General features: G+C 45.3%; 1 protein-coding gene across 1 annotated transcript; it reads right to left on the reverse strand.

The window, feature by feature from the left end:
• Positions 1-9,996: 9,996 nt before the first annotated feature.
• Positions 9,997-19,309, reverse strand: CREG1 (cellular repressor of E1A stimulated genes 1). Its single transcript, XM_074946778.1, has 3 exons — positions 19,040-19,309; positions 12,728-12,847; positions 9,997-10,182 (listed from the first exon to the last, which is right to left on the reverse strand). Exons 1-3 carry the CDS (start codon positions 19,307-19,309, stop codon positions 9,997-9,999), a joined length of 576 nt encoding a protein of 191 aa, XP_074802879.1.
• Positions 19,310-19,462: the final 153 nt, after the last annotated feature.

A 19,462-nucleotide genomic window follows, 5' to 3' on the forward strand; every position in this document is an offset into this window, starting at 1 on the left:
TCCTCTGTTGGGCTTTGTCAGCTTACCATGTTTTTGTGGTAGTCAGAACAGGTCCTATTAGTTCGACTTAAAAAAAAAAAAAAATCTTTCAGTTAAAGATGTTGAGCTGCTTTACAAGCATTAGTCTCACAAGGGGCCTGTGAGGTAGATATTATCTACATTTTACAGACAGACCATGTGAAGGACAGAGAGATTAAGGTCACAAAGCAAGTCAGTGGCAGAACTACAAATGAAATCACGCAGTCCTAACACAGCCTCTCTCAAATGTGACCACCATGGCCGCATGTGGCCAACAGGGACTTTTCTTGCAGCCACAGCCTCCTGGGTTGGGGTAGGAGGGGCAAAGTAGCAGCCCCTTCCCCCCGTCCCCGCCCCCGTTGCTCCTGGATGCCTTGCCTTTGTGTTAGTTGCTGGGGCCACCAACAGGGGTTGGGCCTTGCCCCCCTTTGGAGACATCTGGGGCACAACACTGGAGGAGCAGGCACCCAGTGAGTTCTCTACATTCCCAGAGGGCAGTAGGGCTCAGACCTTGGGGTTCAGCCGTGGGGTAGCAGGGTGGTAGGCTTTGGCCATGGGGCTTCGGGCTCCAGTCCCGGGCTCTGGCTGCACAGCAACAGGCCCCAGGCTCCAGCAGCAAGGCTTCAGGCTCTAATCCCCTGATGCCTCCCCTGGCCGCCGCATCCAGGGCTTAATTTGTCCCCAGGCTTGGCAGGGCTGAGTAAGTCTGCTGTGAAAAATGATACTAGTATGTTTGTTAATATCACTTTTGACAACAGACTTACTAGCTAGCAATAAATTACAATGATTTGGACGTGTAAATGTGCATATTTATTTGTTTTTCCTAAAGCTAATTAAGTGTTTTAGGAAAAAGTGAGAGCGGCAACCAGCAAAAGTAAGTGGCCGCACTCTAAGGCCACCAAAAATTTGTCCTGAGAACCCCTGTCCTAACGTCTAGTTCCTTTCTACCCTCCAGGCAACATTTTTGAGGGACAACCTCCTCTCACTCAGCAGCTGCTTAAGGAGCTTCACTGGGAAGTTCCAGAGAGTCTCATCCATTCTATTTAAACTGGAAAGCTTATATGCACAAGGCTGATAATGAGAGTTAGAATCTAGTGGGTAACTGGGGGGATGACTGGGGCTCTCTAGATGTAGGATTAGCAACAGGGAGAATTTTTAAAACAAACATTTTCAAATACATTACTTTTATTGGTTTGCAGGTTAATCATCATCACAGCAACTAGGCCCTTTGTGTTAAAAATTAAATAAACCAGCCTCCAATGACAGCGAATTATCACTTCTCTGGTCTCTTACTACCTATATGCCTTCATCCCATCACAAACCCAAGTGATACCAACTACCTATTATACTGACCTGAAACAAGTTCTTGTTTTGGAGAAGCCTTTGGACCAACTCCAAGAGTTTAACCTTAGAAACTGATGAATTGAGCTTCTCAGCCATGATGGAACATAAAACAAGAAGTCGTCTAGTCTAACAAGGTCTCAGTAATATTTCAAGTGCTGAATGGTCTATCTCCTTGAATACTGTTCCTCTGTGTAAGAGCCTGCACAGCTAAAGCCTGGAACCATTGGAGTTCTGGGTGCTGACTCCTCCACATCACCACAGGAGGCGTAGGCTAGGCTCCCATGGGAGGACCTAGCGAGGCTGGGCCCAGCAGGAAGTACTGCCTAGCAGGACCTGAGTGGCAGCTCCTTGCAGCCCACTGATTGGCTGGGACTGGGACTTAAGCCAGAAGCTATGCCAGAGAGTTGTTTGAGCAACAATACAGACTGCCTGCGATTTCAGAGAGAGATCCCAGACTCTGGTTTCTGACCTGCTGGACTCTTGGTTTATTCCCAGGCCTATCTCAGACTCTGACTTCCAGTAACAAGATGCTTCATGCCTACTGACAACTGATTACTGGTTTGCCCTCTGGCCTGTCTTGGACTCTGACTTTCTGGTACCTGATTCAGCCTGACTTCTGACTCCTGCTCTGATTCACCACAAGCCGCTCATAACACTCTAGACTACTTGTTCAAATCTGTTCCAGATACACAGCAAACAAAAAGGTTAATTATCCAGTGGCTATTTGACCATTAGGAAAAGAGATTTACATATCTCAGTCCATTTGCTAGTGGACAAGTGTCCACATGACAAAACCGCCACGACAGTCAGCAGCGTTTGTCTCCATTCAGCAAAAGTGCTAAGGACTGAATGAACAAGGAAACCTGTCAACCACTGGCGGTGGTTTCTCCCGGAGAAGGTTGAGACAGGTGTGGGAAAATCTGTGATGCCACCACCTCTGCTAGACAAGTGTGAATTTAAAACTTTTAATTTTCAGGGCTGCTAATCCAGCACCTTTCACAACATAAATTAACAACAAAAACAAAAGAATGAGTGTTTTATTAGATAGCTGTAATAGAATGCCTTTTTTGGTGGACAAGAGCATACAGAATTTAAAGTGTTAGAGAAGTGAACTCTCCGTATTCGACCCCCAGACCCAGCATTCTTCTAAGCTGGATTTATAACAGGTCAAAATCAATCTATTTTAGGTAATAGTTTGAAAATGTATCAACCCAAGAAACTAAAGTCTATGGCACCCTCTTGTGGCCAAAAGTGACAACAATTTACTAGAGTTTGGTACTTCCCACTTTTGTTACTGGACAGGAAACACCAATGTTGTAAACAGCTCCAATGAGTATGTTTTGCTGGGTAGATAGTCTCTAGGGAGGGAAGCATGACTCTAAAACATGACAATTAACTAGATGACTAAAGAAAGACTCAGCTAGGATTTATTTATTGTTTTGGGCAATAGACTGACTATATTATGTATAGCAGTTTAAGATCAAAAGGTACAGCATTGCCTCAAACACCGTAACTTAAACTGCAAAACTAACACAGTTATTCGTTCCATTTCTGTTTTGACATGTTTACCCCATACTCTTCAGTTCTTAGATCCTCAAATGAAAGGTGCTGTCGAGCATTTTGCAAACAGTTAAAACATCACATCTATGAGCTACATAAATATGACCTCATCTTACAGATTGGAAAACAAAAGTAGCAGTGAAGTCTCGCCCCCACATGGATTCCCCTTTTGATCTGGGGCCCCTTTGCCCCAGACCCTCTCCTTTCTAGGGCCCTGGTCCTCACCACTCCCTCCTTTGGGGCAGTTTTCGACCCAGCCCGATCCTCCAGCCTCCCCCTCTTTCTCTGGGGGCAAGGCCATCTTACCTGGCCCACCTTGTGGCACAGGAAGCACATCCAGTGCCTTTCTTTGGCCACATCAGGGCTAGCCTGGGCCCTATGAGTTCCATAGGGGTACTCCCTCTTCCTGTGCCCAGGCTCCCCACAGGCCCAACAAGTTTGGAGCCCCCCTGTTGACCTCACAGAAGTTGCGTTTTCTGGGTGGGGCCTCCTTGCTCCATCCCAGTAGGGGCACTCACATCGTAGTGTCCCAGTCGCCCACAGGCGAAACAGTCTTTAGGCCTGGCACCAGCCTCCAGCCCCAGGCCCCTAATGAGGTCCACGTGCCCTCCACCACAGCAGCTGAAGCAGTCCTGCTTGCTGCTCAGCAAGCCAGGCCACACAGGCTCCATTAGAGCAAGCCCGTCTTTGACAGGGCAGGTCCCCCATTCCTTCTGGCAAATAAGATGCATCCACAGCTACACGGCAAGAACTGGGAGGGGGGAAAAGAGTAGAAAAAATTAATAAATCCTGTGAAATAACTAAACCAAATAGTCCATCCTTTTTCTCCACCCTTGGTCGCTCAAGTCTCTGATCCAGGCAATAGTCCGACACAAGGGACAGGGCAAGGACTATCAGGGGTGGACCACCTATGCCCACGTTCTCCACCACTTTGTATTGAAGTGAGACTCACCAGTCCGGCGCCTCCTGCTGGTCATCTTGGGAATTAGCTCTTTCCAGCCTTCGGCGCACCCTCTGCAGGCTGGTGTCTCACCTGCCGCTGGCATTCATGTCCCTCCCGGACCCCGTGTCCTTTACGCTGGGGTTCTGCCCCAGCAGTACCCCCACACTCTGGGTCTCTCCTCCCTGGGGAACCCCCAACCCTCTAAACCCACCTTGCGTCAGTGGCTACTGCCAGTCATCTAACCCCCGCTCACTGGGGCAGACTGCAGTGTAATGGCCACTTATCATTGGTAAGGACTTGGGACCAGCTGCCTCTGCCTATCCCCAGGCTGCCCCTCTGCAGCCCCAGTACCTTCCTGGGCCTTTACCAAGGCCTGCAGCCAGGGGGTTTACCAGGCTAGAGCTCCCCAGCTCCCTTTGCCTTTGCCTTTGCCCTTCCCCTGCTCTGCTCTGCTCTGCTCTGCTCTGCTCTGCTCAAGGTACCTCGCTATCAGGCAGCTAGCCCTTCCCACTCCAGGGCTAGAGTGAGACTCCAGCTTCTGGCCCACAGCCCTCTTATAAGGGCCAGCCCTGATTAAGCCAGCCACACCTGTGGTCAGCTACATAGCCAGCTTCCTCTAGCTGGTCTTAATCCCTTTTCCCAGCTGTAGCCCTCTCCAGGGCTGCTTTTACTATTGGCTCTCCCAGGGCTGTTTTAACCCCTTCAGGGCCAGAGCAGGGTGACCACCCCACTACATATCCCTTAGCAAAGGAAGTCAGATGTTTTACTGGATTAGCACTGATAGTAGTACTACTTTCAGGGGGGGAAAAATTTTATACTAGCTTGGATTCCAGCCAACTGTGCTATCTTAACAGTGACCTGGTGAAAGCTTTTTAACCCAAATATTCTACAAGTCCTGTAGCCACACTAGCACCTTAAGCTAGGATCTCTTAAGTTCAGCTGCGGGGGTTCCCATCTGGTTTCTATCTTATGTTCCTAAAAGGCTTCAGCCAGTCACCTGCAGGGGTTAAGAAAGCTTTTTCCATTATTCCTCTTCCCCATCTGTCCTGCTCCCAATGTACTGCGGGAGGAGGAGGGTTGATCATCTTCTGGAGCATCAGAGACTGGGAATGGGACATTGGATGAAGTAAGTCAGGGCTTCTAAGGTGGCACCAAGCATTCTCTCTCTCTCTCTTCAGGTGCTTCTCTGGCTTATTCGTTCTTCCTCACATGTTCAGGGTCTAACTGATCACCATATGGGTGAGGTCAGGAAGGAATTTCCACCAAGGTCAGACTGGCAGCAACTTTGGGGTTTTTTCCTTTCCTCTACAGCATGTGGGTATGGGTTATTTGGTCAGATTCCCTGCCACTGCAGGAGCCTTGGTCCTACCTAGTCTCTGCCTGTAGCATATAATAGGTTAGTCTCCTGTTACCTGTAATACTTCGGTCTAATTTTGGTAATTTCGTTTAGTGTGCAGGTGCTGTTAGTGGCTCGTGAGATACAAGTCACACTAGATGATCTGGTGTTTCCTTCTGATCTTAAATTCTATTACTAGTCCTGAAGATCCAGGCCCTTGGAAGCTCAGAGGCCTACACTGGGCACCTTTGGTAGGAAGAATGCATATGTGGCCAGATCCTTCTGGTTGTCATATCACTCTTTCCAGAAGAAGCATTCATCCTAGTATTCTGCCCCAAGTGCTAATGTAGGCCAAAATTCCATTACTATAGACTCTACTGGAAAAAAATATTCCAATTTATCCTAAATAATTGTATAACATTACTGGAAGGTAGTAACAAATGGTTCCACCCTAACCCACAGAACAGCAAAGGAATCTGTGCAAGGAGAAAAGACTAATATAAGGAGACTGTCATGCTAGGCAGGGGCAAAGGAGAGAGTATAACTGCTTACAGACCTTAATAGAGAACACTCAGGAGGATAGTCACATTTAAGGTTTAAAGAGAAAGTCAGTGACCCATTTCAGTGATCAACTAAAATGACAGTAAGAACAACCACAGTGATCCCTTACATGGAAAAATGTAGTCTTAAAAAAACATTTAGGGGGTCAGAACTACACAAAACACTGAGAGGGTTAATATACAAGAGGAGGAAGATGAATACACTTTGATCACTACTAGTAAAATACAGAGCAATGGGTTTAAGTGAAAAACAAAGTCATGAAAACAAGAAAATGTCAGCAACAAGGACAATCAGTGGAATAATTTTAGATGTGGTAAAATATGGAAAGAGGAATGGGCAAATCAGACTTGTTGCCTATTAGGTCTAGTGTTGACCCAAAGAGTCCTTCCTTTCCCCAGTATAGTATAACATCTCTAGGTCTTGGTTTATGTGAATGAAACCTTCTCCCCACCCCCAAATAAGATCAGATCGCTCTCTAGACTACCACAAAGTGACAGCATTAATGTAGGGAAGGAATAAAGAAGATGGAGGCATAAAGCCGCATAGATTAGAGCAAGCCAGGCTTTGACAGAGCAGATCCCCCATTCCTTCTGGCAATCCACGTCCACAGCTACACGGCAAGAACGGGTGGGGGGGGGGGGGGGAAGAGGAGGAAGAGTGGAAAAAATTAGTAAATCCTGTGAAATAACTAAACCAAACACCATTTACCATAAAAATAGATTTTAATTGTTACGGATGCCCAGCACCAGAGGTTGTTCACACAGAATAAAATATACTGAGTCATAAGTCACTCTCCTGAAGCACAAGAAGAGCATCCAAGGACTTCCATTAGAATGGATGCAACGAGTCCTTCTGACAATTTAGAGTCACTTAAGAGCTCTCCAATTTTTTAAAATATATATTTAAACATAAAATTATTTGCTCGTTCTGCATCTAGATTCAGCATTATCTATCCAACATGAGTCATTTCCAAATTGCAAGCTTCCTCAGTTCCCAATTAGTTTACCAAAAGTATTTCAAAATGTAGTAACTTGGCTAGATTTTCCCTTTACATAGAAGGGAAGGGAGTAGTTTACCTACAGCAGACTGATAATTTATCAGAGATAATTAAAGTGATTTACAAATCTTCCAACACTTTATAAGGTAAATAGTAATACAGCCACACTATAGAGAAGAGGAGAGGTTACACAATTTAACTATGGACACTGTTCCCTTTCTGTGCCTGCTACTGACTCACTAAGGCATCCTGATTCTCAAGTCCCTTGCTCTAGCCACCAGACAATACTTCCTCATTATGAGTTCAATTTAAATTAATCTGCTGAGGTGGTCCTTTCCTGACACTTCCTGTGAACTTAGCACTTGGGAGATCAGCTAGGACAGAAACAGAGGCTTAATTCTGTAATTCAATCCTGCTTGACGGAGGGAAACTTTTAAAGAGCAAGGAACTAAGTTTTTCGTAAGTGTTTTCATTAGCTAATGTGAACTAAGACCACTTCAAAGGATGAAACAGCTATATTACATTTCATAAACCTCTCCCCCACTTTTGGGTTACTCACTGAAAAGTTCCTTATATGCTTAAAAATACCTGCCTCACAAACCAGTTCTATTGTTGGGAGAAAATAAAGTTGTTCAACTATCAATTTATTAGATTTATAAAGCAAAAGACTTTTCTTCATGGATTCAGAAGTTAGACGCTACTAGCAAATAATGGACCCCTTTTTCACAGTGCCTACACTAAACTCACAAGCCAAATGTTATGTAGGGGACAAGCGAATGAGGGCTTGTCTACATTACCCAGAGGATCAATGGGCAGTGATCAATCCAGCAGGGGTCGATTTAACGCATCTAGTCTGGATGCGATAAATCAAGCGCTCTCCCGTCGACTCTGGTACTCCACCGGAGAGAGAGGTGCAGGCAGAGTCGACAGGGGAGCGTCAGCTGTCGACTCACCGCAGTGAAGTCATAATGATGAGAGCTATACAAGTACCTAAACAGAAAGTGTTTCAGACTGCAGCTGTACTCATCAATAATGTTCAACTGAGGTTCCTGGAGCCTTCAGGTCCGCAGCAATTCACTCTCCATCTTGATGTGATTAGTTCATTCCATATTCTAGATAATGTCAGCCCTGGGCCACACTGCAGAACGTAGCTAGTTACAGTTTACTCTGCCCCAAAGACTATGACCCAGAACATAATTGATATTTTAAGAAGTTCTCTCTTTCTAGAGAGCCCACAAACAGTAATGATTTAATTAAGGCACAGAAATGTGTACAACTGAGCTAATACTCAAGTAGTTTTAGATAAACTTAGCCCTTTTCTGCATGCGGACAATCCAGAACAAATCATAACCCGAGTTATTAGTAAGGCTGCAAGTCTGTCACACAGGGGTCACAGATTCTGTGGATGACATCCACAGCTGCAGCGGCCAGTGCGACTGACCCCAGGGCCGTCTGAGCAGCGGCACCCTAGGAACAGCTAAGAATTACTCAGGGGAATTTATAGCAAAAGTCATGGACAAGTCAGGGCCCTGAATCTTTGTTTATTGCCTGTGACCTGTCTCTGAGTTTTACTAAAAACACCCATGACCAAATCTTAGCCTTATTTATTAGGCATAATTGTTTAAAACCATACAGATTGATATTTGCAAAACTGTTTGTACTCAGACATATGATTTAAACTGTGCTGATTAGTTGTGATTAACATCAGTAGCACAGCTAGGAACAGAAATTTGACTGGGCCCCAATTTATGGAGATGGGCAATGATGAGAGAGCTTGGCTGGGCTTCACATGGCAGAAGCAGCAGCCTGTTTCTCTGTTCTGTAGCTGACGCCACTTGGTGCCGATCCCTGATGCCACTGGTTGCACAGCACTCCACCCTCCCCAATCCCTGGGGGGTATAATGTGTCTTTACATGACCATGCAGGGCAGCTGTGTTCCCCCTTCTAGTAGGCCCCCTCCCTCCCTGTTGGGGGAGGCAGTTACTATCCAATCCAGAAAAATTAAGGAGAGGAGGGAAGAACAGAGGCTTTCCATTTCCTTCTCCATTCCCTGGAACAGTGGAGGGAGGGGACTCACATGGGCTCAGATATGTGTAGACTTGGGTGTGGCCTACCCATGGCTATGCCCTGATTAACATATTTTCCTCAACAGTCATACTTGCATGAGATTTGGAAATTCACTTTTGTGATCATCATTATTGCCAGTACAAGCTCAAATCACACAAATGTTTGTGAGATGTGAATACAAACAGATGGGAGTATACCCAAAGCAAGCTCATTAAAAATTGAGCACATCTGTGATTTTTTTTTTGTCATATTAACTGAGCTCTAGAAGCAAATGAGAAGATAGTTTCTCTTGAAACAGAAAGCATGGCGAAAGGCCAGGAAGTTAGTTTGTATGTCGATAATATCCAGGATTTTCTTCTACCTACAAGAAGGTAAAAATAAGAAGAGTTATTAAGTTGAATCTATAGGTAAAAAGTTATACCAAGAAAAATTTTGGAACTTCATTCTGCAGCCTTCTGTCCCATTGAACAAAGGTTACGTAGCAGGACTTGTAGACACCCAGTATTGTGATAAGAGACTTTAGGCGTTGTGTATGACTCTTGAGTATTCTGCCTCAGAATAATCCAGCAACCGGTACAATGATCTATCAAACAATAAGAACCACATCCTAGCATAAGTGCATTTGAGTGTTCTCACAATTCTTAACCAGTACACCAAACAAGATATCTTTCCATCCTGCACTTAATAAAGAGACAGCACTGTCTCTCAGTGCTCCTTCCAAAGGAGCCTTCCCCCTGGAAATTATGTTTAAGTTAGAGGTACAATTACAGCTGTCCATAATGATCCTTCTTAAAAAGGAAAGTGTCCCAAACTTTTGTATTTCACAGCTTTTAGTAGATACACCTCTGGCTAAGATTACAAGTGGGTAGAATTCCTGCTCACATACCAAAAAGTGTATACAGAAGGGTGAAAGGAAACAAACTATTGAAGGGAAAGCTTTGTTTCTCAGGGGGTGATCAACAGGAATATTCACATTATAGCAATTTCTTTACGCTAGGGACGAACATCCACTTAATAAATCACTTGGGGGAAAGACATCAACAAGGAAAAAAAAAAAAAACCACCCAAGACCACCGTTCATATCTGCTGTCTCTGATGGGGCTGTTCTAAGACTAAGTTTGCAGTTTTCCGGTATCAGATGGACAAGTATATGACAAACTTAGAGACTTACTAAGGTGTGACATTGTAATATTCTTGTGGAGTCACAGTTTTCAGCCCACCAAAGTAGTCCAGGACCCAGATATTGGTGATGTTGAATTTGGCAAAGAACCAGTTATGATCTCGAGGCCAGCTTGCCATCTCAGGGTGTCGACTGAATAACGATAACTTTGCAAAGACAGCTTCTGTATCATTCACCTAACAAGTAACCAGCAACATATTACAAAAGATGTAAACTTCATTGGTAAAAGACTAATTTAGAGGCATTTAAAATCAACTGCCAATAAGAATATTCTACTAACATGAGAGTAAAATAAGTTTCCCTCCCAAATTATAGTACCCCACATCCACCCAGACAGGGAGGATTCACCAGATTGAGGTTTGCCCCAGAAAGCTAGATACATGTACCAACAGGAGTTCCTCTGTAGCATGGATATATCCACCATTCTAAGTATCACCTCTGGAAATTAACAAGCAGTAACTGTTATAATTAAATATTATCCAAAGAGAGAAATAATATCCATAGAAAAGCACTGCACCCTGAGTGATGTATGACAATTTAAAGTGAGGAGAAAGATAAATCCCATGAAAGTTTGCATTTATTCAATATTATTTCTTTAAAATATCAACTAATGCCAAAGACGATATCTGTTGAAGAGACCAATCATTTGGTAATAGTGAGTAAAAAGTAAGAGAGAGAGCCATATAGCAGCTTTGCAAGTTTCCTTGTAGGATACACAGTTTCTTTCACCTGAAGAAGAGGAGCGTTCTTGAGTATGTTTACTGGATATCATTGACACTTGTTTACTTACTAGTTTGATCTCTTTCGAAATTAAGAACATTTGATATTCCCATTGCTCTTCTGGCCACAATAAAGTACTACTTCAGCTACAGATTAAGTTCTTTCCCCCATAAGAGAAAAGCTAGTTTCAGACAAAGAATAGTAAGGTAATATCTTTATGAAGAGATAATTTTGCTTGGGTACAAAGATTGGCCCCAGACTGAAACTGCACTGTTTGGGAAAAATCATAGGTAAATCTTTGAGACACTAATGAGACTAGGTAATGGTAGCCAAAGGCTTGACTACATTGTGGGACACTGCGCTTTACAGAGGTGCGGTTTCTAAAGCACACTAACGTATTGCACGTTAATTGGTCCAGGTAGAACCTATTCATGTGCACTACACTAAAGCACACCAGCAACGTTTACATGGAGCAATTATTGTACATCACATTAGTGCGCTTTAGAAATGACACCTCTATAGAGCACATTCTACAAGAGCTGAAAAAGGTGACTGTCTCAATGATGCAGTACCTGGTTTAATTCTACTTCTCAACTGGATAACTTAATATTGATACAGAAACAATTTTTAGGAAACAGAGTAGGGAGCAGGGATGGTAGCTTCATTATTAGGATAAACAAGCAAGTTTCAGCAAAAATGAGAAAGTTATATTAGTTCCTTTAAAACTAAGAGACTCTGGCAAAAAATGTCAAATCCCTGTCTGGAGAGAGAGTAACCAGCAACACTAGCTATTCATTTATGCAAACTGCAGCCTGACGGTACTGTCTTTTGTAAATAGTTCTGCAGTGGTTCAATAATGTACTGTGTATTAAATACAAGTTTATCATGCATATATTTGGGGGCCATCTCGCTTATTCTTGTTTCATGCTGGACACCGCTTCCTGCGGCTCCCATTGGCCAGGAACGGCGAACCGCAGCCACTGGGAGCTGCTGGCAGCAGTGCCTGCGGATGGTCAATGTAAACAAACTGTCTCACAGCCCGCCAACGGATTACCCTGACAGGCTGCAGGTTGCCCACCACTGTAGTTGATCCTTTCTACATGGCTGATGCAATATTCCAGGTGCAGTTGTATCTTCTGGGCACCTAATTACCAAAAACATATTAAACTGGAGGGAGCTCAAATGAGTAATAAAAGTGATGCAGGACTGAAGAACAGATTTACAAAGTAAGATTGAGAGCTAAATGTGGGAACAGTGAATTAAGGGGTTGGGAAAATATAATGTACTCATATCTGAAGGGCATAAACACCAAGTAAGGAATTATTTAGGATATTGCTAAGAGGGAATAATTATCAGTAATGAGATGATACTAAAGGGAAAAATTCAGGCTGAATGACAAAGTGTGTCTAGTGTCCCACAGAAGGCTGATAAAACTAACTTAGATTGAAAAAAGCACTAGTAAATGGCAGGAAACAATACAGTACTGCACTGGCAGGAAGATCAACAGATGATGCAATATTTTTTCCATCTTTGAACTCCTACAATTTTATGCCTCATACTAGCTGTTAACCAAGCAAAGTGGTAGAAGCCTAATCATTCAGGTCATTAAAACCGGACTGAGCACTTACCATAGTATTAAGTTATTTTGTACTGACTGAACCTTGGCTTAGATTTGTTAGTTCTTAAACAAAGAACCACAGAAATTAGAGACTTCCCTCACTGTAGTAGCTCTGCCAAGAACAGCTCTATAGAATTCTCTCTAGAGACTCTCAGTGATACTTTGAGTATTGGTCAGAAGTTGTGACTTAATCTACTAATGCAAACTATGAGCTAAATTGCTATATCGTCAAAGGGCTTAGCCTGAATCATTCGATTAGTGTGAATCTTTTCTGTCAAGTATGTAATGTTACACTTCTGTACAGATTTCTATTCTCTGTTCACTAAAGAGTACTGCTTTGTACACAATACTGTCCTGTTCAGTGCAGACTTTCAGTTGTTTACCTTATCAACAGTCCCAGAGAAGATAACGTGGGCACACAGGGGATTCTGGGGATCATACCCTTTCTTCTTGCAGTAAGGAGTCTGTGCCAAAGACACTGTTAGGGAGGCATTTGCATCCACCTGAAATACAAGCAGTAAAGTAATTGGCAGAGCTGTCCCAAAACAATGCATTACATAACTAAGTTTGTTAAAATAAACTGATTGCAGGGTTGTCAATTTCCCAGGAAATGCCAGGTGCTGGTGAATACCAGCCTAAACCCGGTTTAAAATAATTGCATCAGTGTCCAGCAAGTTCAGAATGCATCTTTTCAAACTATGGATATATCCATTCAAAACTGAGGAACAGTCTCAATCTATCCACTACATCAAAGCTGGTCTTCTGCTACAGAGGGCGGCGGGGGGGGGGGGGGCAGCCCTGAGTCCTCCGGCCCAGAGCCACCTTCACACCCCCTGCACCAAACAGGAGCTCCCCCAGGTAAGTGCTCTGCACCTCCTGCCTGCCCCAGCCCTGAGCGCCCTCCCACACCCTAACTCCCTCTCAGACCCCACACCCCACCCTGAGCACCCGCTGTATCACAAAGTGTTAAACCAAGATTTTAAAAAATAAAGCATATTCAATCACATTGCTCTCACTACAAATATTAACTTTTTTTTAGTGAGAGCAAAAAGGTTTTTTGTACCGTTAAAATAAAATTTTTTGAAAATATTGTTTGTTTATTTCATCTTTATCTCGTCTTTTAATTTCTATTTTTGTGTATGTTTTATAATTTACATAATATATTAGTACAGTAGTACATGTATATAATTTATACATAAATATACATATATTGGGGGTGCATGCTCAAAAATTTTTTACTGGTAGGGGTGCGCAATCAAAAAAGTTTGGAGACCACTGCCCTAGATAGATGGCCTCTGAATAGGTCTGAAAGACCACACAGTTTAGAACAGGGGTCTCAAACACGCGGCCAAATGGGGCCCGCGGGGTTCTTTCGTGTGGCCCACCAAGCTCCCGCGCGCCCCTCTGCCTACCCCGTGGTGCCACGAGCCCCGCACCGCTCCCTGAAGCAGCCGGAACCATGCCCCTGCAGCCCTGGGGAGGAAGGAAGAGGGCTGCATGCGTAACTCTTGCTTCCAGGCACCTCCCATTGGCCGGGAATGGGGAACCGCGGCCAATGGGAGCTTCAGGGAGGTACCTGGAGGAGCAGCAAAAGCAGCACACAGAGCCGTGTGCCCCCTCCCCCACCCCCAGGGACGTGGTTCTGGCTGCTTCCTGGAGCGGAGCAGAGCAGTGTGGGGCAAGGACAGGCAGACAGCAAGCCTGCCCTGGCCCCGGTGCATGCCGCTGCCACCCTGGAGCTGCTCTAGGTAAGTGGCGCCAGGCCAGAGCCCACACCCCGAACCCCTTCTGCACCCCGCATCCCAACTCCCTGCCCTGAGCCCCCTGCCTCACCCGGCACCCCTGCTGCACCCCAACCCCCTACCCGGAGCCCCCCTGCCACACCCTGCACCCCGATCCCCTGCTGCACCCCACACCCCTGCCCTGAGCCCCCTGCTGTACCCTGCACGCCTCCTGCACCTCAACTCCCTGCCCTGAGCCCCCGCCACACCCTCTGCTCCCTCTGGGGGCAGCGAGGGGGCGGAATTGGGGTGGGGACTTCGGGGAAGGGGTTAGAATGGGGGCAAGGGTGGGGCCTCATGGAAGGGGTGGAGTGGGGGAGGGGCCAGGAGCAGCAAGCGTGGGGTGTCAGTGATGCAGCCATTGGGCCAATGCACTAGTCCTCACGTGGCCCTCGTGGTCATTTGAGTTTGAGACCCCTGGTTTAGAAGGTTCTAACAGGAAAATCTGTCTAACGTACAATTGGAGGCCTCAAAAAATGGGCCTTATTAACACCTGAATTTAATGTATGATCTATATATTCTCAACTCCATTAACGTTTGAAGCTAGTTTTAAAAATCCAGTTTAAGTTAGGAGTGTAAAAATCTATTTGAAAGCAACTTCAACTGTTTAAAATAAAAAGCATTCAACTCCATTCTGGAAGCACAAACATATCTGAAAGACTTACTACCTAGTTTAAAAAACAAAAATCCCTTTTCGCCTAAAAATAAGTATGACAAGTGTCTGTCCAAGAATAAGTTAGAAAGGCCCAAAAGCTGATATGATGAGAATGCCTTAACTATAACTTGTCACATTTAAAAAGAAAAGGAGTACTTGTGGCACCTTAGAGACTAACAAATTTATTTGAGCATAAGTGAGCTGTAGCTCACGAAAGCTTATGCTCAAATAAATGTGTTAGCCTCTAAGGTGCCACAGGTACTCCTTTTCTTTTTGCGAATACAGACTAACATGGCTGCTACTCTGAAACTTGTCACACTTAGTAGTTGTCAACACATGCATGGAGATTTTTTAAATTTTACAAAAATTAATTTGTTGAAAACATCAAGAAATTTACATAGAAGGTTTTGTAGTAAGAATCCAGACCAGGAAAATCAGTTTCTTCCAAAGCCAGATATAGAGGCGGTAAAAGTCAGTATGCATTTAAGGTACAGGGTATGGGGCCTGACCACATTACCTACATGGATACAAATTCCTGGTATAGATATGTTGCATCTGAAACCAAGACACACTGCAATAATGCAAACCTTGCTTTAAAATGGAGCAGTGCATCTATATCAGTGCAAAGGCCTCCTAGCGTAGTCAGGCCCTAAGTGTTTGTCAGGAAACAAACAATTCAACCAATGTTATCCCTCCAAAGTGGGGCCAGAGGGGGAATACAGTACTTCAGAGAACTGCATTCCCATCATGGAGTGAACAGTCACATGAACTTCTTCATTTTCAATATTTAAAAGACCATAACACCCTCCCCCCAGTGTTGTAGTCAAATCACACGCGTAGCCCCTTACACCCATGCAAAGCCCTACTGGTCAATGGGGTTCCACACAGGGACAAGAGTTCGTCAATGCAGATCCAATGGTGGAGGACTCATGTTTGTTTACAAGTCTGTTTAACCAATAATAGAAGATAAACCTCATTCCTCTCAGTTTGGTTTCAGTTTACCAGGTTAGCAGTAATGGACTTCAGAAAAGGGCAAAATTTAAATAAGTTCTGGTCCTCTAACTGATAAAGTAGAAATTATTAAGGCTTCTATCTCCTGAGGACAAGCTTCATATCTAAATTAGGTCCCAAATGAATTTAATTTTGTAACTGCAAAGATCTGTAGAGCTTTTAGCTAGGCAGAGAAGGAAGGATATTTGCACAAACTTTATGTAGGTCTGCATAAGTTTCCAACTTTCTTGTGCATTTCTTTGATTTCAGAATCTGAAGTCTCCTTTCAAAACACTAGATTATTTATATAATTTGACATTATATTTCACACCTTCCCCCCAAAACACAACTAAGAGTTCAATGTGCATCTGGGAAATTCCATTAGAATAGCTTATTTCAGCAAAAAAATTTAAGCGACCTAAGCATTATACAAGTTCCCACTGCATTTATGGAACTACAGCCACCACGAGACTATGACAGTGCAAATGCTCAAGTTGATCAACTCCAAAAAAAGCTGAATCATAGTTATTTGGTGTTATCTGCTGGCACAGGTCTCTATGTGATGGTGAACCAAACAGTTGACCTCTGTGCTGCAACAGCAGAATATAGATAAGAGAATACATCATCTGTGGGGGAGCTTTCTGATTGGAAAGAGCCTACTGAAACAGTAAAATCTATAACAGTGTCAAAACAGTTAGGCAGGGGTCATAAAATGCAGTGTTTGATCAAACCTCCATATTTCTTAAAACAAATAGTTTCATACATGAAATATTACAAATAGAAATTAAAAAGGGAAAAATGGTAACTACAAAGCATTCAGACCAACCAGGTGAGGACTACAGACATAATTCAAGAGGCAAATTGACATTAGTTATATAGGCAAAGGCTAAAACAAAACTTCATGAGTGTTTTGCCCACGTTTTAGTTTTCTTTACAAGGAAAACAGGAGTGAAGAGAGGGGGAAATCATGTAGTGGATTCTCCCCCAAATCTGTGTTTTTTAGACTGCACTCTTCAGCAGGGACTTGAGTGTCTGCAGACATGTAAAAATAAGTAGCACCATCCTGGGTATTACATAGTTTAATGATTTCCTTAAACAATACCATCACTATTGGTTCCTCATTCTTGGATCTCATGCCCCCAGTGGGAATCATGACACACTTCTACTACTTTTAAAATTCTTTACAGAAACCAGTAGCAGTGACTAGTGCACAAAACCTCTCCCGTCCCCTCCACTACTGCATTGTATATACCAGGGCTTTGGAGTGGAGCCTGGAGCTGGAGCGCAGAGCAGCTCCGGAGCAGTGGAGCTGCAGGTTTTTGCCTGGAGCTGAAGTGGAGCCAGAGCACAGCTCCAAAGCCCTGGTACATACAACCAACTGCTGCTATCGCCTTAAGCACACTAAATCAGTCTAGTTAGTCCATTCTTCACCAAGCCAAGAAAAGAAGTTTGGCAGGAGCTGGTTAGGGACTTTCAGTGGTTGCTGCTTTGACTCTTTGTCTCAGTCTGCTCTCATATGCCTTTTGTTTCAGCTATAAATGAATTTAGTAAGTATTTGGGTCTGAGCATCTCTGAAGCTCTTCAGGCACATCTACACTGCAAAAGACTCTGAATCAGCAAATCTCAGAGCCCATGCCAACTCACTTGGACTCATGGAACAGGGCTAAAAATAGCAGTGTATATGTTCCCGTTCGGGCTCTCAAACCCAGTCAGAGCCCCGGCTCCAGACCAGTGGTGGGCAACCTGTGCCCCGCATGAGGCCCATCAGTCTGCTCGCTGTTTCCCACAGCTCCCATCAGCCAGGAACGGCGAACTGCGGCCACTGGGAGCTGCGGGGGGCCGTGCCTGGGGACGGTCAACATCAGCAAAATGTCTCACGGCCCGCAATCAGCTTACCCTGATGTGCCGCATGCTGCCCACCACTGCTCCAGACCAAGTGGGAACATTCACACTGATATTTTTAGCCTCATAGTGCAAGGCCCGTGAGCCCAATTCAGTCAATCCGGGCTCCGAGACTAGCCGCCTGGTTTTTTTTTGTTTTTGTTTTCCTGAAGTATAGACACACCCTTGGTTGCTTTAGCCCAACAGAGCCACTTTTTCAGCTCCCAAGTCCCGTGTGGCTCATTTGGTGCCCACCCTCCTCTTTCTGAAGTCCTCTGCTTCTTTACTCAGTGCCCTCTCTTGGAGCTTCAGCAGTTTCATCTATTGGTGCATTTTTGTCATAGATGACCATGACATGTTTGAGGAGAGTTGCCTAGAGATTACTTTTCTGGCTGCTTGTAACACTCCAGTCCTCTTCTATACATTTAGCAGCTTCACTGTCTTCATTTTATACTTCTGATGTCTCCAGATGCTGTATTCCATAATGGCTATATTAATCAGCACTCAAGTCATAGTAGTCGCAGAGCAAACAATGTTCCAACTCCTGAAGAAAATATCACATACTACAAATATATTAGCAGCAAATAGGTTAGGAAGTAAGGCTGTTTTTTCAAATGTCTGAGCTAATTCATACACCATTATCCCTACTTTTATTTCAAATTTGCACACGCTAATATTTGCAGCTTTTGCAAGGATGCTAAGGAAAGGATAATTGCAATAAAGGAGTGATGCATCTCGCCATTTCCACATACCATACCACAAGATGATTATTAACTTTCTTATTATCACCAATTATGAAACTTGTTGGCCAAGGATGTTTGCTAGTAACACCCAAATTAAGACTGATCTCAATATAAACTTCCTTTACTCTTCAAAAGGAATTGGGGATCTTGGGATGCTTGAGCCCTCGTTCAGTGTGAGCTCTCACGCGTACCACAACTGGCATGCGTGCGATGTGTGTGCACGGGATATCGCAGCAGGGGTATGACACCACTCACAAATGGGGGAGGAAGGGCATGCTCATCAGGAGCTCCCCTGTGGCCTGAAATAGCAGACCCAGTCCCCTCTGCTGCTCGATCAAGCTGTGTCCCCTCTGAGGGGCACAGACGGGACACACCGGCCTAGATGAGCTCGGCCTCGGCACATGCGGCCGGGACACGCCCCCCCTCCAGCGAGTGCAGCATTTCACCAGCACCAGACACTGACTCACTGAGGGGCACCGGGCCGGGGGCAGATGGCCCCGGCGTTGGGGGGGGGGGGGTCCAGTGACACGCACGCGAACCCCACGGCACAGTCTCGGGTCAGCGATCGCCCGCTGCGCCCAGCCCCAACCCTGCGGGCCCGCCCCCTCCCCCGCCGGGGCGAGCAGGGCCCGGCGCCGCGCTCACCTGCAGGTCCTGCACGGACACCTCGAGCGCGGTGAGGTAGAGGTAGGGGACGCCGCTGCCGCGGGGCCCGGGCGGCCCGTCGCTCAGCGAGAAGACGTTGGCGAAGGGGCGGCCCCGCAGCGGCTCGCGCGCGGAGAGCGTGGCCAGCGCGCCCCAGTCGCACTGGTGAGCCACGTAGCGGGCCACGCGCGCCGCGTCCTCATGCGGCGGGATCCCGGCCCCCGCGCCGACCACCAGCGCCCAGAGGAGGAGGATCACCCGCTGCCTCATAGCTAAGAGCGTAACTAACCCTGCTCGCAGCGGGTGGCCAGGCGGTTTCCTCCTGAAGGGGCGGGGCCACGCCACTCTCAGCCAATGGGCACCCGCCACCCGGCCGTCTCCACCAATGAGGGCGCGTTGGAGGCGGAACAGGACTTCAGTGGG

The sequence above is a fragment of the Natator depressus genome, chromosome 1 (assembly GCF_965152275.1).
Source record: "Natator depressus isolate rNatDep1 chromosome 1, rNatDep2.hap1, whole genome shotgun sequence".
Taxonomy (NCBI): Eukaryota; Metazoa; Chordata; order Testudines; family Cheloniidae; genus Natator; species Natator depressus.

Bases quoted from the DNA above. Each gene is read 5' to 3' on its own strand.
- CREG1 (XM_074946778.1), bottom strand. From the start codon at position 19,309: ATGAGGCAGCGGGTGATCCTCCTCCTCTGGGCGCTGGTGGTCGGCGCG. The intron at 12,848-19,039 runs GTGAGCGCGGCG...CTTGTATTTCAG, and splicing joins TGTCCGTGCAGGACCTGCAG to GTGGATGCAAATGCCTCCCT. The intron at 10,183-12,727 runs GTAAACAACTGA...GTTACTTGTTAG, and splicing joins TCTCTGGGACTGTTGATAAG to GTGAATGATACAGAAGCTGT.